We start from the raw sequence: 20078 nt of genomic DNA, 5'->3' as shown, positions 1-20078 counted from the left end.
GTAGCTGGGCGTGGTGGCATGCGCCTGTAATCCCAGCTACTCGGGAGGCTTAGGCAAGAGAATCACTTGAACCCAGGAGGTGGAGGTTGCAGTAAGCCGAGATCATGCCACTGCACTCCAGCCTGGGTCATAGAGCGAGACTCCTCCGTCTCAAAAAAAAAAAGAAAATGTATTTTTTTTTAAGTGTGCTGAAGTAGTTCACTTTCAGCATGAGGAAACAAAATAAACACAATAAATAGAGACATTAAAATAGAATCTTAAAAAAAAATAAAGGAAAAAATAGAATATTCCTCCAGTCTTTTTAACTTTTATTGAGGAAAGTTTTTAAATTTCCTTTTGAATTTGAAGGTACAAGTGAAAAAAAGAGTCCTATTAGTCTCAGTTTTTGCATCTGAAAGGAAGGTTACTAGGTTAAAGAAATAAAAGTATATATAATGCCATTTTTCTTCAGCAGAAAATGCTTTTTTTTTAAATAATTCAAGATACTAATCTTTTGGGATTGAGATGTAATTTAGTGCTGAGTATTCAGTTGTAGGCCAAGATATTAAGGAGTCATCGGAGTCTAAAGGATTTGAGGGAGCTATAAATGGCAGTGTATAATTAAGTTAAAATGTAACATTGTGGCGGGGCATGATGGCTCAGGCCTGTAATCCCAGCACTTTGGGAGGCCCAGGTGGGTGGATATCTTGAGGTCAGGAGTTTGAAACCAGCCTGGCCAACATGACGAAACCCCATCTCTTCTAAAAATACAAAAATTAGCTGGGCATGGTGGCGCATGCCTGTAATCCCCCCTACTTCTGTGGCTGAGGCGGGAGAATTGCTTGAACCCGGGAGGTGGAGTTTGTAGTAAGCTGAGATCATGCCACTGCACTGCAGTCTGGGCGACAGAGTATATGACTATGTCTTACAAAACCAACAATAACAAAAAAACCAACATTGTCATGTCTCTGATTTATTTTAGGTTTGTGTAATGCCCAAATTGCGTGACTTGACATTATTTCTCATGTTCTTATTTTAAGTCAGAGCACCATAACATGGTGTGGGAAGTGAAGACAAATCAGATGCCTAATGCAGTACAGAAACTCCTGTTGGTGATGGACAAGAGAGCCTCAGGAATGAATGACTCATTGGAGTTGCTGCAGTGTAATGAGAATTTGCCATCTTCACCTGGATATAACTCTTGTGATGAGCACATGGAGCTTGGTAAGCAAAATTAAAAGTTATATAGGAATCTCACTAAGATTCAGATAACTTTTCATACTTAGCACACTTCTCTACCAACCTTGACTGGCTAGAAAAGGATATGAAGTATTTATATATTAGAAATTTTCAACATTCTGTTATTGCTTTTAAAATAGTACTTAAAATCAACATGAGTTGGGCTATTTATGGTTATTGTAGAGACTCATTTACAGATTATTAAACTAAACTAATTTGTGTATAAAGACTGGACCCCACTTGTGGCTTTTTGAAAGATGCTGCTTTTGAAATATACTCGAGAGAGCTCAGTAAAATATGCTTAGCCACACTTCGTGGCAGATTTGCTGGTAGGATGTGGAAATTACAGTGGACCCTTGAAACTTGAGGATCTGACATTTATGGTTGTCACTATTGCTGAACTACTCCTCGAGATATGTGACCTGTAGAAATGTGTAAATTTGAGGTATGTTTTTGAATTGTATTGCTTCGAGGCTGGTGTTCAGGAATATAGAACTAATGAGTGACCTTGGCTTGCTGCCCAGCTTTTCAGCTTGGCGTTGCCCCCATTTAATATATGGGGGTTTCCCTTCATGTTTATAAAAATGCTGGGGAGAAGATACAGCTGTCTTATTTTTACAAATGATGAAATGGAGATTATGTACTGTGGGTAATGTTTGGAAATTTGGAGATCTTAAGCTCTTGGGACACATAACCTGCTTGAATGCCAAGGATTTTCTGGACCCTAGTATTTATTGAGTACTGGTTACTTTTGAGCAAGGAGTGCCATTTTAATCAGGTAGTTGATCTTCTTCCATCATGTTGTTAGTTTAAGGAGGAACTCAGAAACTTAGGGCCCAGGGGAGTAAAATAACATGCCCCTTCCACCTATGACTTCGTTTAAAAAGTAGTTAATTTCCTGAACTTCAGAAACAAATGAACCCTTTGCAGTAAATGAATGTTGGTCAAAGGCAATGAGGGAAAGGAAATAGCTATACCAGCATGAAAATTGTAGGGTAGAATTATTTTAAATTGGTGTGATGTTCTAGAACTCCTTGGCTCCTTCATGACTCCATGAAAGAAGTCAGTTTTTACGAATGGATATCCTGAGTCAGTACTTCTAATTAAAACATTTCAGTTTGGCTTGGCATGATGGTTCACGCTAGTAATCCCAGCACTTTGGGAGGACAAGGTGGTAGGATCATTTTGAGACCAGGAGTTCAAGACCAGCCTGGTCAGCGCAGCGAGATCTCATTTCTACAATTTTTTTTTTTTTTAATTAGCTGGGCATGGTGGGCATATGCCTGTAGTCCTAGCTTCTTGAGAGGCAGAGGCGTGAGGATCACTTGAGCCCAGGGATCCAAGGCTTCAGGGAGCTATAGTTGTACCACTGCACTCCAGCCTGGGCAACAGAGTGAGACCCTGTCTCAAAAAAAACAATTTTCTTTTTTTATAAAGATTAAGACATTTCAGTTTTAATAGACTGTTCTGGAATATTTTCCTGAATAGAATTATACATACTTTTATAGTGACATTGAGGAGACTAGAAGTTTTCTTGACTTGTATATTTAAGGGACCCAGTAGGTTTGTGGAGTTTGTAGTATGTGTTTCATGGAGAGTTTTTTTTTTTTTAAGCCTTAAAGATGCTTTTTCTTTCCTACTGCATACACACATACATACAAATATATGTGTGTATATATATATATATTTAGAAGAATATATATATAATTTTTTTTTTAAAGAATTCAGTATTTTGGAATTCATTGTTCCGTATAGTGCTTGGTGTGTACATGAGTGGTACTTGGGTAATATTTCTAGTCGTCTTAACGGGGAACTGAAAGGGTATCGTGAACTACCTTTTAGGAATGCACTTATAGGAAAAAATAACCAGTAAATAACCAGTAAATATTAACAAGATGAGAATTTATTAGTGAAAAGAAAGACTTTAACACAGAGTTGTGTAAGTAGTAGCATAAATATTTATGTGATCTATATTATTATGTAAATTATTGTTTTCATTATAGTCTGTATAACAGGTTATTAAAGTATGTGAGTAGTAAGTACATAATGCACACATAAAATGCTCTTTTCTTCATTAACTTGTTAATGTAAAAATGTCTCATATGGGTCTCTCCTAGGTGAGGTACAAAAACCTAGGGGGAATAAAAAGCAGAAAACACAAACCAAACCATGTTTTTCCAGTCTGTGAACAGAATGTTAAATTTATGCTTTTCCTCTCTCAAAATTAATTAGCTAAAATTGACTTCTCTTTTAACTGCAGTTATAATATTGTTCCTTGTATTAGTAATTTCCTTTTTATGATTTTGAGTGTGCTTATTTGCAGATGACCTTCCTGAACTTCAGGCAGTTCAAAGTGATCCTACTCAATCTGGCATGTACCAGTTGAGTTCAGATGTTTCACATCAAGAATACACAAGACCATCTTGGAACCAAAATACCTCAGACATACCAGAAACTACTTACCGTGAAAATGAGGTGGACTGGCTAACAGAATTGGCAAATATCGCGACCAGTCCACAAAGTCCACTGATGCAGTGCTCATTTTACAATAGGTAGGAGCATTGATTATATTTTTATTTAAAAATTATATCATTACAAAAAGGTTTTGTTTAAAATTTTTTCTAGTTTAAAAGTAATAGTGCTTTAAATTATTAGAATTTAAGTCATAGAATTAAACTCCTTATCTAATGATCAAAGACTTATTTCACTTACTACCATGATTTCATATTTTGAGAATTAGATAAAGGTGATAATGAGAACCATAGAGTAAAAAATATTTGTAAATGTTTAAAATAAGACCATGAAATAATTTTACTGTACATTTCTACATATAGAAATGAAAATTATATTTGTCTAAAGAAGCAGCATTGTAATCAAGATTATATTTTAAACTTTTATCAACCTTGAGTTGGGTTCCTTTTGGTCTAGGTTTATTTCTTCCATAGTTTATGTGGCCTTATGTTATTTGCCTGTTTGCTAATTCTAAAATTTGCTAATACTGAAATCTTAAACTTACAAAAGTGGATTAAAAGTGGGCAAAATCACTGTTTCATATATCCAGACGGAGTTTAAGAAAATGAGTAGTTGTGCTATGAAATTATGGAAGCTTCCAGCTAATATGCCTAGGGAGACCTAAATGGAAAACACTTTATTGTTTATCCATAAAAAGAAATGGATAAATATGACAGTTTATAAGGGAGAGAAATGCCCATATTTGCACACCTGTGAGTAGGAAAGATATACCAGAGTGTTAGGAATAACTGTAAACTTTGTTAGTGCTCCTAAGTGATTGTAATGCATTACCAAAAATAAACTTATTAGGTATGAAATCTCACTTTTCTTGTAATCTATTAAGTTGTGCTGCTTTTCTTGTATTTAGCAGGATATTGATCTTGACTAGAGCAAATTGAATTTAGTTAACTTCAGTTTAATTCCATGTTTGTTTCCATAGGAAAGAAAACTTCCTTTCAGAGTTCCTATTTCCTTTATAGTCCTAGTTTTCATTGTAATCTTAATAGTCAAAAAGCTAAAAATTACTATTTTTAAAAAAAACTCGATTTAACTATTGGATTTGTTTTCTTTCTCTAGAGATAATACTTTTTTTCAGTTTTTACAGCAGAGTCATAGGATTAATAATACAGTTTATGGAAAGTGTGTAAACCCTTCGGAAGAAAATCAGTGTAAATAAAAACATAAGACATAAGGAAAGGAGTATCTCCCTGAGGATGTATTATTCTGTCCAGCATTTTGAGTAATGCTCTGCTCTCTGGCCTGCCTCCTAACACTGTCTGCTCATGCAACTTCTTGTTGGGTGTTAAACTATGTTACTGAGCTTTGATATCTGAAGTCTTAACTGTATAGTTAAGGAGTTGGGGACAGGTAAAAATTTATATTACCCCTGCAGAGATAGAGAAATGAAGAAATCAATGCTGTGAGTGTTTAGACATGTTTAGCATGTTAATTTTCACAGAGTATTCAGGCCATATACATTTTAGAATATCACATTGTTCTTCGTTTTTATTTATTTTTACTTTTTGTCACTTCTGTTTTAAGTGGTTAAACAGAAGAACTGATAAAACTCACTTTTTAAAATTAGAGAGTCAGGGATGAACAAAAGGAATATTTAGCAGTTTGGCCATTCTTTGATACTTCATTTATATCTAAATGTGTAGTAACAGGATGGGCAGTTTTTGGGCAAAAGATGAAACATTCAGCATATAATTTGAAATCAAAACTTGGAGAGTATGCGAAAATGCATGGATATCTGAGGGCCTTTTGATTTAAGGAGTGATATGAACATGAAAGCAAAGTATAGATCCTTATGTAAAAGTAATTTCTGGAAAGGTAAAATGAAAAATGTTAATGAGGATAAAGTAGCAATTGAAGGGCTAATAGTTTCTCAGGAAATAAGGGAAAAATTGGAAAGATGTCCTTTCTCTCTCTCTTTTTTTTTTTTTGTTTTTGAGACAGAGTCTTGCTCTGTTGCGCAGGCTGGAGTGCAGTGGCGCAATCTCGGTCCACTGCAAGCTCCACCTCCCAGGTTCACGCCATTCTCCTGCCTCAGGCTCCTGAGTAGCTGGGACTGCAGGCGCCCACCACCTCGCCTGGCTAGTTTTTTGTATTTTTAGTAGAGATGGGGTTTCACCATGTTAGCCAGGATGGTCTTGATCTCCTGACCTCGTGATCTGCCCACCTCGGCCTCCCAAACTGCTGGGTGGGATTACAGGCGTGAGCCACCGCACTTGGCCTTTCCTCTCCTTTTTAAAAAGAGTATTAGTACAGACATGCATAAACTTTTTCTGTTAAGGACCACATCTCTGTTTGGTATCTCAGACAATTATCCTGATTTGGGACCTTACCTTCAGATGGTTTTCCCTCCTCCACCTGACTGTCTTCCTCTCTGCTTCCTTTCCAGACTGCTGAGTCCATACACATCATTAATCATCCTTTATAAGCTTGTTTCTTTCTGTTACCCCACCCATGAATATCTGGTTTGTTTGTGAGGGAAGGATCTGGGTATGCTCCTGGGAGCTCCATATACTCTAAAGGGAGCATTGTCTGGTAAAAGAGACTTTTGAGGGGAAGAGAAGAGGGGAATGGATAAAGTTTTTTTTTAAGGTGATCCTTGGGGAGAAAAAATAACTAGACCTTATATGTAGTTGCTTTTCACCAAGTTTGTATTAGAAAACAAGAAACAGTGTCCAGTTACGAGGAGGGTGGATAGGCTGCTCTCGGCTATAAAAAATTTAAGCATTTTTGCTTAAGGTAGTTTTTTTTTTGTTTTTTTTTTGTTTTTTTTTTTTAAGGTAGTTGTTATATCTGCCCAGTGATATGTGGTTGGTAGATAAAGAGTTCAGAGTTGGTTACATTAAGCTTAAATGCTGTCTTCATACTGGGAGTTACTGAGTACCTCAAAGTAGAAGAAAGAAGTGGATAGGATGCCCTGCGTAAGTGGATATTATCATTCACGAATGAAATACACACATGTATATGTATTGATAGAAAAATGAATGGGATAAATGAAACCGTAGTCGTAATTTAAAATATATTGTCAAATCTGAAAAAATGATATCTAAAATGTGAGGAGGATTTGGATAAGGAGTTAAGGAATATGATTATAAAATGAAATCTTGCTGTCTTTATTCATGTTTACCATAGATGTGTTCAATGTAATAACATTGGCATTTTAAATACGAAGTTATTTCATCAACAGGAAAGATCTACTTTAAGGACCTATGCTTACGGTTAAAACTGTTGCTTTATTTTAGATCATCTCCTGTACACATCATAGCCACTAGCAAAAGTTTACATTCCTATGCACGCCCTCCACCAGTGTCCTCTTCTTCGAAGAGTGAGCCAGACTTCCCTCATCACCATTGGAAGGAGGAAACACCAGTAAGACATGAAAGGGTAAGTTTATTTATGAGGTTAAACTTTTATAAAGTTTGCACAACAGTTGAAATACATTAACTTTCCCCATAGGAAATAGTCTCACTGTTCTGTTAGTGATCTGGATTTGATTTTATATACAGCTCTACTATGTGTTAGGAAAGTTTATTATTAATGGGAATGTGCATATAACTTGAGCTTCCAAAAACTTTGTTTTTTTTGTGTGTGTGTGTCTTTTTTTTTTTTTTTTTTTTTATCAAATTCTCCCACAGCCTGACAATCTTCAGTTTTTGAAGGCGTTATATTTTCCCTCAGTTTAGAATTATTAAGTTACCCGCCTGCAAGCATGGGCCTAAAGACATGGGATGAAAACAGATATTAAAAGGTATATTTTAAAAACAAAAAAGTTGATAATATTTTTCTCCATAGGCAAATAGTGAGTCAGAATCTGGCATTTTCTGCATGTCCTCCCTGTCAGATGATGATGATTTGGGATGGTGCAATTCCTGGCCTTCAACTGTCTGGCACTGTTTTTTGAAAGGTAAAAAAAAAACCTTGAATTTTCTACAGCTTACTTGTCTAGTACAGTCACATGTCTAATACTTGTTTTCTACCTAAACCTTAGGCACACGACTATGCTTTCATAAGGGAAGCAATAAGGAATGGCAAGATGTTGAAGATTTTGCTAGAGCTGAAGGCTGTGATAATGAGGAACATCTTCAAATGGGCATTCACAAGGTTAATTTAAAAGTCTTAAAAAATTTTTCAAAATCTTTCAAAATGAAACAAGATATGTTGTTAATCTACAGAAATTTCCTCCATTCACTTTCATATTTAAATGACATCTTACATTTTAGGTAGATAACTTTTATGACCACTCATTGCTTAGTCTGATGGGGAGGAGCATTGATTTTAGGTTTGCCTTTCTATCATGCTTTCTTGGATGGGAAATAGTATATTTCTTGGTGCTTCTTTGTGTTTTATACACTTTACATTGGGGAAAACTGATATTAAAAATATGTAATGAGGCCGGGCGCGGTGGCTCACGCCTGTAATCCCAGCACTTTGGGAGGCCGAGGTGGGCAGATCATGAGGTCAGGAGATGGAGACCATCCTGGCTAACACGGTGAAACCCCGTCTCTACTAAAAATACAAAAAAATTAGCCAGGCGTGGTGGCGGGCGCCTGTAGTCCCAGCTACTCGGGAGGCTGAGGCAGGAAAATAGCGTGAACCCAGGAGGTGGAGCTTGCAGTGAGCCGAGATTGCGCCACTGCACTCCAGCGTGGGTGACAGAGCGAGACTCTGTCTCAAAAAAAAAAAATATGTAATGAATAAATTAACTAACCAAAGCCTTGCCTTAGGTAATCTACAAAGTGATTAATTCCCCTATAGATTATTGACAGTCAATTATGTTAAGGTACTTTATATAAGTTGTTTTATATTAAGTTACTAAAACTAGCATTTTCTAAGTTGATAAGCAAAAGCAGTAGCGAGCAATATTAGGATAAAGTTGACACCTTTCACTTTGAAATTTTTAATTTCTCCATCTCTCCTGTAGGCAAGAAAATAGGCATGTGAGATGTGCTTGTACAAATTCTTTTTTTGATCCTGCTGTGTCTCACTATTAAGTCTCTTGAGAAAAACTGTCCTGTCTTGGCTGCCTTCAGTTTCCTCCCCTTTCTTTACTCTTCACTTTAGTAAAGGTCACAATAGTCTTAACTTTCGCCTCTACTGCTCTACAAAAATTGTCTCAAAGGGTTACTAGCATTATTCTGATTTCTAGGATGAGAGACCTCATTTGTTCTGTTTGACATCTGTACAACATTTGACACATTGGGTTAGTTCCTGACATTGTCTTCCCTTGATTTGTGTAGCATGGCAGCATCCTGATTCTCAGTCTTTTAGGCCTGGTACTTGACTGTCCACAATGCTGAATATTAGACAAGATTCTGCCCCCTTCACTTTCTTCACCAATTCCTCTCTTCTGATAATGTCAGCAGCACCTCCATCGTGTCCTGTGGAAAGCACACTGGACTTGGAGTCAGGAAACCTGGACTCTTTTTATAGCTTCTCCAGCAATTATCTGTGTTACTGATCTTAGGCAGATTGTTAACCCCTCTGAGTGTTGGCTGCCTGATCTGAAAAATGGGATTGGATTACTTTTAAGGTCTCCTGTAGCCCTGAGAATTAGAAGATTTTGTAATTTCATTATTTGCCAGTCTATGTCTATAACCTTCACCTGCACATTTCCAGCTGCATGTTAGGCATCTCTACATGAATATCAGTCAGTTCTTTGAACTAAGCTTAGTATGACCAAAACTACCCTCACCTTTTTCTTCCTCTTCTTGGCTTACTTTTCTCCTATTCTTTTAAAGTTGTTATTATCCTCCTTCTTGATTACCAGATTCAAAACCATGAAGTTGTCTTTTACTATTCTATTTCTTCCATTTATATTCATTTCATTCTAATTCTGTAAAAATTTTTAAGTCATTCTCTCTTATTCATTACCTTGTTCATGCGTTAGCATAATTATGCTTGGATACTATACCAAGCTTTTGGCATGTTTGTCTCCTTTGTTTTTCGGTGAATGTAAGGGTAAGGATCATGTTTGTTAGTGTTTGTATTTTCAGATCCTACCATGTGGCATGTGTTAAATGCTCAATATTCATTGAATTTAAATTAGTCTGCTTCTATTACCATTGCACTTGTCAATTCAGGTCTGTAATAGGTGTCTCTCATTATATCCTCAAGTAATTGAATATGAGATCTTTCCTTCTGTAGAGTCTCTTCTTATTCACCATCATCTTAAAAATTGACAGTCTGCTGATAAAAACACTTTGATTGATTTCCGAATACCTTCTAAGCAAAAAGTGTAAGTACTTTGCTTGTCTTTAAGAGGCTTTTACTAACTGGCCTCTCTTTATTAACTTTATTTGCCCCAGATCTGAACTCACCTTGTATTTTTAGCAAATACTCAGCACTCCCCAAAGAAGTTGTTAATTACAGATTTCTTGGTGCAAGGTGTGTCCTTCCATCTTTCTAAGTTGCATTCTCAGTTCCAATTGGAATTGAAAATCCTCCTTAATCTCTCTTTTGGAATTAATAACTCTTTATTAAACTGCATCACCATTATTTATACTTGAGTGTCATTGCTTATTCCAGTCTAGTTATTTATATATGTGTCTTTCTTCACTACTGGGTTTGAAAGCTCTTTAATGACAGGGATCCTGTCTTGGTTATTTTTACCTTTTCCACAAAGTCTTACATGTAATGGGAACTTCACAGTGTTTTGAATTGAATATCTCCAATTCATTCATGCTATGCATATATTTTCAGGGCTATGGTTCTGATGGTCTAAAGTTGTTATCACATGAAGAAAGTGTATCATTTGGCGAGTCTGTACTGAAGTTGACTTTTGATCCTGGTACAGTAGAAGATGGTTTACTTACCGTAGAGTGTAAGCTGGACCACCCTTTCTATGTTAAAAATAAAGGTAGGGCTTGAATTGCATTTGTAGTAACGTTTTTTAAACAAAGCTTCTTAAATCTTTAACTATGTCTGTAGCTTTGATGATTAAGAAAAAATAATTTGAGGGGAAAACATCTTTCAAACTAAATAAAAAACTACCATAGGGAATGCTTATAATAATACCTAATGGTGCTTAAGTATCTTAGCAGTTGTCAGGTGGAACTCTATTTCCTGTGAGTATAAGAAATTTTTAGATTCATGTAGCATACTATAATAAGCTTTCTGTTATCTTGGTATAGTTTGGGGAATGTAGTGATCTGGTAATCACATTTTCATTAAGAGTTACCAAATATGATATAAACCCGAATCACTCTTCATAGCCTTATTACAGTAACACCATGTTAAACATAATTTTATAATTCAGAAACTATTTCATGGTCTGAGTCATCATTTATCACTTATTGTCATTGTAGACTGATGGACGTGCTGATTGATGGAGCTCTATATATAATAAAATGCTGAATGATAAGCTAGTTTTGGAGGGCTTTTACATTGCTGAAAGGAAATACTTATCTAGTACTTTATTGTAAAGATACATGACTTGTGTTAGAGAATCTCTTGAGACTTAGCAATAACTTTTTATTTTTAAGATATAGAAATGATATGTCTGTTCTAAAGTAGGGTGCTTTCTGTGAGTCCTCATCCTTTATGCAACATTGTTTAACTTTAGGTTGGTCATCATTTTATCCAAGCTTGACTGTGGTACAGCATGGCATTCCATGTTGTGAAGTTCATATTGGCGATGTATGTCTACCTCCTGGACACCCCGATGCCATTAATTTTGATGATTCAGGTGTTTTTGATACATTTAAAAGGTAATATTGGATTAATTCTTTGTTTTATTTTCCTCCTAAAGTTTGCCCTTCATTTCCCTAATGGTTGTAAGTCAGATATTTAGGAAGTATTTGAGAATGATGAAATGAAAACGTATTAGGTGATTAAAGTATAATAGTTAACAGAGTTTTGCATATAGTTGTCATATAGGAAAATTGAGTTTATAAAACTCAATTTAGATTAGATTAGATTAGGAAGAATATCACATGTTACATGATCAAGAGTTTAATGGTTCAGCTTTGATAGTTATATTTAAAAAGTTGTGGTATCTGGCCAGTTGTTTTTAAACAGCTTATACATCTCTTGTGTTTTTTGTAGTTAACTGTATTTTTCTTGATATATTAGTTAACCGTATCTTTGTTTAATACTCATTTTGACCAAGGGCATTAGTTGCATGGTTTAACAAACAGTAGAAAATAGCCCAAACTTGACATCTAAAGGCTTAGAGAGGGAAGTGGTCATTCCTGAGATCACGTTGCTGGTAAGCGGCCGAGTAGGACAAGAACCAATGTGTCCTGACTCCAGAAGGTTGGTCAGCTATCTTCATTTATATGGGATTTTCCTGGTTTTTGTGCTGAAAGTCCAGCTTTCAGGAAACCCCTCAGTCCTAGACAAACTGGAACAATTGGTCTTTGTTCCTTGCTCCTAGAAGGAACAGTTCCTTGCTCCTAGAAGGAACCCAGAGAAAGTCTGCTTGTAGATATCTGGGATTTAAAGACACATTCTTTCTTTAAGATGATTGTCAAATCCATAGGCATGTACGGGCACTAAGTAGAGAATTCTCAAGAGTCCCTGCTGGCCTGTAGATTTTATTTCATTCAGTTTAATTAATATATTTTATATATCATGAGGATGAAACTATTATTAAAAAAGCAAATCGCATAGGGCCTGACACAAGCCACATGCTCAATAAATGTCTACAAGCTTATAGTCTTAATGCTGTTTGATTATATCCCTCATATAAACTCTTTTTTGAAAAACTAGAAAAATGAGTCAAAATTTTAAGGACTGATACTTAGGGTATATAGATTAGTGATAACTCCTATGTTTTGGTAAGACTGTAACCTGATAGAAAAATTTTAGAAGATAATTTGGCTTTATCTTGTAAAGGTATTAGCAATTTCATTCCTCTTTTATATATATCCTAGAGAAGTAAATTCTTGTAATCATGCTCAAGGAGATGTGCAAGTAAGTTTGTAGCTGTATTGCTCATGATAGCAAAAATGTGGAAACTGTCAATATTTATTAACTGGAGAGTAACTCCATGAATTCTGTTATAATCATAGTGGAATTAGTAGAAAATAAATGAACCTTAGGTATACACTTTAAAACATGGATCAATTTTTAAAACAATGTTTAGTAAAAATAAGTCTTGGAAATACACAGTATGAGTCTATTTTATGGAATCATGTTCCTTAGAAATAAATAAAATAACCATTATATATGGTATGTAGCACACATTATATAATTATGTCAGGGGTCCCTGAAGACTAGCCCCCAGGTTTGATGATTTGCTCAGAGAATTCACAAGACTCAGCACATAGTTATGCTCATGGCTGTGATTTATTATGGCAAAAAGATTAATACAAAGCAAAACTGGGAAAGGGAAAAGATGTGGGGTGAAGTCTGGGGGAAGCGAGGCTTCCAGGGATCTTCTCCCAGTGGGATTAAGGGCATGTTTTATTCCCCTAGCAGTGGGCTGTGACAACATATATGAAATTTCGTCTCCTAGGGAAGCTCGTTAGACTCACTCGGGCACCTAGGGTTTTTATTAAGAGCGGTCACGTAGGTTTCTTCTGCCTGGCACATATCAAAATCCAAACTTGCAAAAGGAAAGCAGGCATTCAGAGTAACCTGTTGTTTGTACATCCAGTTTAGGCATAGTAAGCTACTTAGTTGTGGGAATGATGGGACCCCTCAAAATCCAAGTTCTAGAAATTAATCAAGGTTCAATCTTGTAAGTAGACTTTTGAAAGGATAGCAGTCATTTCCGCATAATGAAACACTGTCTTACATATTAAGAAAGACAGTAATATAACTAATGCTGCTATAGTATTTATATATCGTATATATGAGTATTATTTTCATAATAAAATTGAAAAAATAAAGGAATGATAAACATTCAGGAGGGTGGTTATTTCTGGGGGTGGCAAATATGGAACTTTAAGTGATAATAGAAATATTCTTAATTTGAATTGTGGGGTCACTCATTTATTTGTATGCTTCGTAACTTACATATATATGTAAATTTTACATATTATTACATAGCACAAAACTTTTTTAAAGCAAAAGGGAAAACTTGCCTGCCTAATTCCTGTTTTTCTGAGATAGCAAATTCTTAACCATTTGATCTCACTGAATAATAATCACTCCCAAGATGACATTAGTCATTGGTCTTATTTTATTGTTGAGTGACTTCAGTATAACAGCAGGAGCACCCACCCTGCAAAGGAGTGGAAATGGGTAGTATCATCATGGAGAAACCAGGACAAAATTGAGAAGCCGAAAGTGACTATATTTTCATTGTGGATTGGATTGGTTAAGGGAGATGATGCCTGGCCTAGGGAGGGCAAGAAGATAAAGAGGTAAGAAGAGGAAAAAGTCCAAGTGGAACTGCTCCAAGCAAACTCTCGGGTCATGATTTACAGAGGACATGTGAGTAGTGTCTAGCTCAGCAAGAATCAGAAGTCAGCAATCAGTTGATGAGTTCTCATACATAATTCAAGGTTCTGTTGTAAGTAGCCCATTCTGAAACACTTGAGAATTGAGGCCAACCTTCTAGGCCTCGGGCGTTTAAAACAGTCAGTTTTGACTTTTTGAAGTTGACATTTCTGTTCAAGTAATATGATTTAACAAACTTACTGAGTGCCTACTATGTATATAATGTTAATTTATTTCATATTAATTACCCTATTTGTAGATTATATCCTCATTTTACAGAGAGAAGTAAAGTTGAGAGGTTAAGGAACATGCCCAAAATAAAGGCAGTTAGTGTCAGAATTAGGATTCAAGCCCATATCTTGTCAAGATTCCACATTTTTAGTACTCTAGCTACTCACCTAAGATAATTCTACAATAATAGATACACCTAATGGCATAATACACTGTGCCAGCTTCTGCCCTGTTTCTTACGTTTATTGTTCTTTTTTGGCACCACTGCATAGCATAATTTCACTGATAAGTAAACTGAGGCTATAGGGTTTATTTAACTTGGCCAAGGTCATATTACTAGCTGGAATTTGAACTCAATTAAAAATTTCCATTATTATTTTCAGAATTGGTTAAAAAATAAGTTAAGAATGGGCATGCCTCTTTGCTTCCAGTCTAGAAAAGGAAATAGATTAGTAAATGTATACAGTAAATGTACATGCTGATTGAGAGGCAGCGTACCTGTTAGGAACGTGAGCTCGATCTGGACTGCTTGGATTCAAATCCTGGCTTTGCAATTGATTTGCTATGGAAGCTTGAGTAAATTAATATTTCTATGGCTCCTTTAAAAAAAAATCTATTGGAAGGATTAAATTAGTTAATATATGTGACATGGTTAACAGGCAGTACATTATTGTGGAGTTTGCCATTAAGACTAGTGATCAGACAGTGAAGTGGGAATGGGCATTCTAAGCTTAAGGAATGGCATGTACACAAAGTAGAGCTGTGAAAGGCACATTTGGGTACAGGTGCTTTAGTGAAGAGAATGAATGCTTACCTAAGGTAGTATAGCAAAAGATGAAGCTATTTTTAAAGATACTCTATGTCATTACTGCTACAGTAATAGTCATTGAATTTTGTGACTGAATATTTAAAACTGATTTAAGTTGTATCTGTAATGGAAGTAGATGATAGTTATATTTGTGCCACTAGATGGTGGAATTTTCAAATTTTAGTAATTAGTTTACCCAGTATCTTTTGGTATTTTAAGTTGTAATCATTTTCCATCAGTAGAGATGGGTAATTTTGTGTCAGTGCTGAAGTTTGCTATTTTTCTAAATTATGTATGGGCGGGGCTGAAGAAAGCAGACATTGTTTTCCTGACATAATACTGATTGCTAAGCATTCATTAGGTAATTTTGGAGTCATAGTTTAAGTACATTTATTTCATGCAATACTTTCAAAAAAAGACATCATGTACTTGATAATTGGTAAAAGGCATTTACTGTGTGTAGTCAGTGGCATGGACCAACCACCCTCATTGCTTTGGCTGTTTCCACCTATCTTTAGAATGTTGTAGTCTCCTGTTTTACCTTTAGGCAGATGGTATTCCTGTAGCTAATGTTAACCTATTTTGATGTATTACCGGAATTTCTGTTTCAGAGAAGCAAGTAGGAGCTAAGTTCAGATTAGAAGCTGAATAAAAGGTTTCCTGCCAAGAAGACAGAAAAGTACTATAGGAACAAGAGAAATCTTTAGCTTATTTCCATGTCTATGTAAACTGAACATACAGAACAAAATGTGGCCTTTCCTGACAAAGGCGGTTTTTTTTTTTTTTTTTTTTTTTTTTTGAGACGGAGTCTCGCTCTGTCGCCCAGGTTGGAGTGCAGTGACCGGATCTTGGCTCACTGCAAGCTCCGCCTCCCAGGTTTACGCCATTCTCCTGCCTCAGCCTCCCCAGTAGCTGGGACTACAGGTGCCCACCACCTCGCCCGGCTAGTTTTTTTTGTATTTTTTAGTAGAGACGGGGTTTCACCGGGTTAGCCAGGATGGTCTCGATCTCCTGACCTCGTGATCCGCCCGTCTCGGCCTCCCAAAGTGCTGGGATTACAGGCTTGAGCCACCGCGCCCGGCCGACAAAGGTGGGTTTTTACAATGAACTTTTTTATGTTATTAGGCTATGTTATAGTTCATGGATGGCCTTTCAGGAGAGTGATGTATGTATGGCTCTCTCTACCTAAACAAATGACCCAGATTACTGGGTATTTTAAGTTCCTTTAATTATTTATTTGGTTTTGGTTTTTTTTTAGACGGAGTCTCACTCTGTTGCCCAGGCTGGAGTGCAGTGGCACGATCTGCCTCCCGGGTTCAAGCGATTCTCCTGCCTCGGCCACCTGAATAGCTGGGATTACAGGCATGTGCTGCTGCGCCCAGCTGATTTTTGTATTTTTAGTAGAGATGGGGTTTCACCATGTTGCCCAGGCTGGTCTTAAACTCCTGACCTCAGGTGATCCACCCACCTCAGCCTCCCAAACTGTTGGGATTACAGACGTGAGCCACCAGGCCTGGCCTTAAGTTCTTTTAGCCACATTTAACAGCTTTTCACTGCCCTTTCCCAACCTTTTGTTTTCTGTAGTATTTAGTCCTTAGGCCTGATATGTTGCCTGCCACTCCATTTTAATTTTCTAGGTCTGGGTGCCTATAGGCCAAGAAATCATATTGTCACATTTGTCCAGAAATGAATTTAAAGTAAAAATAAGTGGGTTGTGTAGGATTTGGAGGAGTTACTTGCTATGAATAAAGTATGCTGATTATAACTTTGGGAGGTTCAAAGTCTTTTTTAAGCTTTTGTATTTACAGAGGTTTTTTTAAAGAAATTAATTTTAGTTGGCACATATAGAGATTTCATTTTATAAGCAACTATCAGTGGTAAAAGTTGTTAGTGTTGGTAACATGTTACAGGGGGATATGCACTGAAATTTCCAATCATGTTAAGGGTTTTTTTTTTTTTTTAATACCTGCTTTTTAGAAATCAGAATTCTAAATTGAATTAAAATCTTTTTTTTTTTTTAATTTTATAGCTATGACTTCACACCTATGGATTCTTCCGCAGTTTATGTGTTAAGTAGTATGGCTCGCCAGCGTCGTGCATCTTTGTCTTGTGGAGGACCTGGTGGTCAAGACTTCGCAAGATCTGGATTCAGTAAAAACTGTGGCTCACCTGGATCATCACAGCTCTCTTCCAACTCTTTGTATGCTAAAGCTGTTAAAAACCACAGCTCAGGGACTGTGAGTGCCACTTCTCCTAATAAGTGCAAAAGACCAATGAATGCCTTCATGCTTTTTGCCAAAAAATACAGAGTTGAATATACTCAGATGTATCCAGGGAAAGATAACAGGTAAAAATAGTGATAATTCTGATTATAATAAATGAGTAACACTTCAATATGGTTCATAGTAACTGGAATAGTTAAGTAAACTTACTCTTTAATATCTTTTATTCAACTCATAGGTTGACTTTTTTTTTTTTTTTGAGATGGAGTCTTGCTCTGTCACCCAGGCCAGAGTGCAGTGGTACAATCTCGGCTCACTGCAACCTCAGCCTTCAAGGTTCAAGCAATTCTCCTGCCTCAGCCTCCCAAGTAGCTGGGACTACAGGTGCCCACCACCACACCCGGCTAATTTTTTGTATTTTTAGTAGAGACAGGGTTTCACCATGTTGGCCAGGCTGATCTCGAACTCCTGACCTCAGGTGAACCACCCGCCTCGGCCTCCCAAAGTGCCATGATTACAGGCGTGAGCCACCGTGCCCGGCCAGGTTGACTTTAAGAAGTTTAAGTGGAGTTTTTAGGGTTATATGTAATTATTTTATAATACCTAGACAATTAGGTTACCTACCTTAGTAGTAAGGGTCTACCTTTTATTATTTGTGCTGTAGCCCAGGCTGGAGTATAGCGGTGCGACTCACTGTAGCCTCTATCTTCCAGGCTCAATTAATCCTCCTACCTCACCTTCCTGAATGGCTGGGATTATAGGCATACGCCACCACACCCAGCTAATTTTTGTATTTTTTGTAGAGATGGGGTTTTGCCATGTTGCCCAGGCTCTTCTCAAACTCCTGGGTACAAGCGATCTGCCTGCTGCCCAAAGTGCAAGATCTACCTTTTAAAATCATCTTATTTACCTGTTACAGGACACAGTTCTAACAATTGATAGTTGTATCTTTATGGAACAGCTTTTCACCTAAGTCAACTATGGATTGTACGGGGAACTGGCAATTTGTAGCAAGTTGCCAGAGTCGTCAAAAGGCTGAACTTAAGAGCTGTCCTCGTAGAAGCTGGGAATACAAATCAACTCAAGTCCTTCCTACTCTGTTGCCTGTACCCTTACTCATCTCCAATTCCTGTACTACTGAATCCCTCTCATACCAGTCAGGTTCTCCATATATTAATAAAGCTGTCTTCTTCCAGTCTTTGTATCCTGAGGATCAAAACTACCATTTCCTTTATCTTGATATTATGAGAAAAGTCAGATGTAACACAGTAATGAATAGCTTTGTCCTAGTTCCTTATTCCTAATCTAAGTGTGGAATTACGAGTCAAGAATTCTAAGAGCCTTTGTTTGTTTGTTTTGAGGCGGAGTCTCACTGTCATCCAGGCTGGAGTGTAGTGGCAGGATCTTGGTTCACTGCAACCTCTGGCTTGTGGGTTCAAGCGATTCTCCTGCCTCAGCCACCTGAGTAGCTGGGATTACGGGCATGTGCCACTATACCCAGCTAATTTTTCGCATTTTTAGTAGATACGAGGTTTCACTATGTTGACCAGGCTGGTCTCGAAGTCTTGAGCTCAAGTGATCCGCTCACCTTGGCCTCCTAAAATGCTGGGATTACAGGCATGAGCCACTGGGCCCAGCCCTAAGAGACTTTTTAATACTATTGACATTTTTTAACTCTTGAATCTGTCATTTGTGTGACTTTTGGCAATTAATTTAACTGTTTTTTTTTAAAAATTAGTTTGGAAGTCTACTTCTCTGTGACTGACTTTTAGGCTTTAAGGACATATTAAGAATAATTTGTACCTTTCCCCTTGTTCAGTTTTTGAGAAAATGGCCTCGGATTTAGTGACAGGTACATGCTGCATTTCTCCTTTTGTACATTTCTGGTATTATTAAACATATCCTTTGACTTCTAGAAACGGGATTCATGTCCCTATAAGTCTCTTCCCTGCCAGTAGTAGAGAATGTCAGCTGGGATGCATTCTGTATTTATTTACAATCCTGGGGGATTGGACTCTCCTGATGATAAGAAGTGTAAATCTCATTTTATCTTTAGGTGTTTTGTTTTCTGATCTTTTTATAGGATCTCTAAATCAGGTTATACTCTTTATTGCTCATAAATCTTTTTTTTTTTTTTTTTTTTTTTTGAGATGGAATCTTGCTCTGCGTCACCCAGGCTGTAGTGCAGTGGTGTGATCTCAGCTTATTGCAACCACTGCCTCCCAGGTTCAAGTGATTCTCCTGCCTCAGCCTCCCAAGTAGCTTGGACTACAGGCATGCACCACCACACCTAATTTTTTGTAGTTTAGTAGAGATGGGGTTTCATCTTGTTGGCTAGGCTTGTCTCGAACTCCTGACCTCAGGTGATCTGCCCACCTCTGCCTCCCAAAATGCTGGGATTAAAGATGTGAGCCATCGTGCCCAGCCAAATGTAGTATTTTCTTTGCATTTTAGCATTGCTGCCATGTGCTATACTGGTAATCATCTAACACTGAGGGCCATCAGATGTCACTTATCTCTAAAGTGAATGAGATAAGTCATATATAATTTTGAAAATGGATTTTTCCCTGTCTCTAATAAAGCTGCCTTAATTCAGTGAATAAATTCTCATTTGGAGGCAAATTCTGAGGGAATGGAGACTAGAATAGGTCAGAGACATGTAGCTCATTTTAAGTTGCTATAAATGT

General features: G+C 36.9%; 1 protein-coding gene across 4 annotated transcripts in view; it reads left to right on the top strand.

Annotated features, from left to right (window-relative positions):
* HBP1 (HMG-box transcription factor 1) overlaps positions 1-20078 on the top strand; it is a 33716-nt gene that overhangs the window by 9599 nt on the left and 4039 nt on the right. For all 4 annotated transcript variants that reach the window (XM_010382423.2, XM_010382424.2, XM_010382426.2 and 1 more), the window contains 8 exons: positions 1020-1203; positions 3542-3770; positions 6987-7128; positions 7537-7648; positions 7733-7845; positions 10444-10600; positions 11306-11450; positions 17199-17516. In XM_010382423.2, coding sequence (XP_010380725.1) covers positions 1020-1203; positions 3542-3770; positions 6987-7128; positions 7537-7648; positions 7733-7845; positions 10444-10600; positions 11306-11450; positions 17199-17516 — 1400 coding nt within the window. The remainder of the gene's footprint in view (positions 1-1019; positions 1204-3541; positions 3771-6986; positions 7129-7536; positions 7649-7732; positions 7846-10443; positions 10601-11305; positions 11451-17198; positions 17517-20078) is intronic.

This window comes from Rhinopithecus roxellana, chromosome 6 (genome assembly GCF_007565055.1).
Source record: "Rhinopithecus roxellana isolate Shanxi Qingling chromosome 6, ASM756505v1, whole genome shotgun sequence".
NCBI classification, from domain to species: domain Eukaryota; kingdom Metazoa; phylum Chordata; class Mammalia; order Primates; family Cercopithecidae; genus Rhinopithecus; species Rhinopithecus roxellana.
Note: the sequence above shows the minus strand (reverse complement) of the source record. Positions and strands in the feature narration are given on the sequence as shown.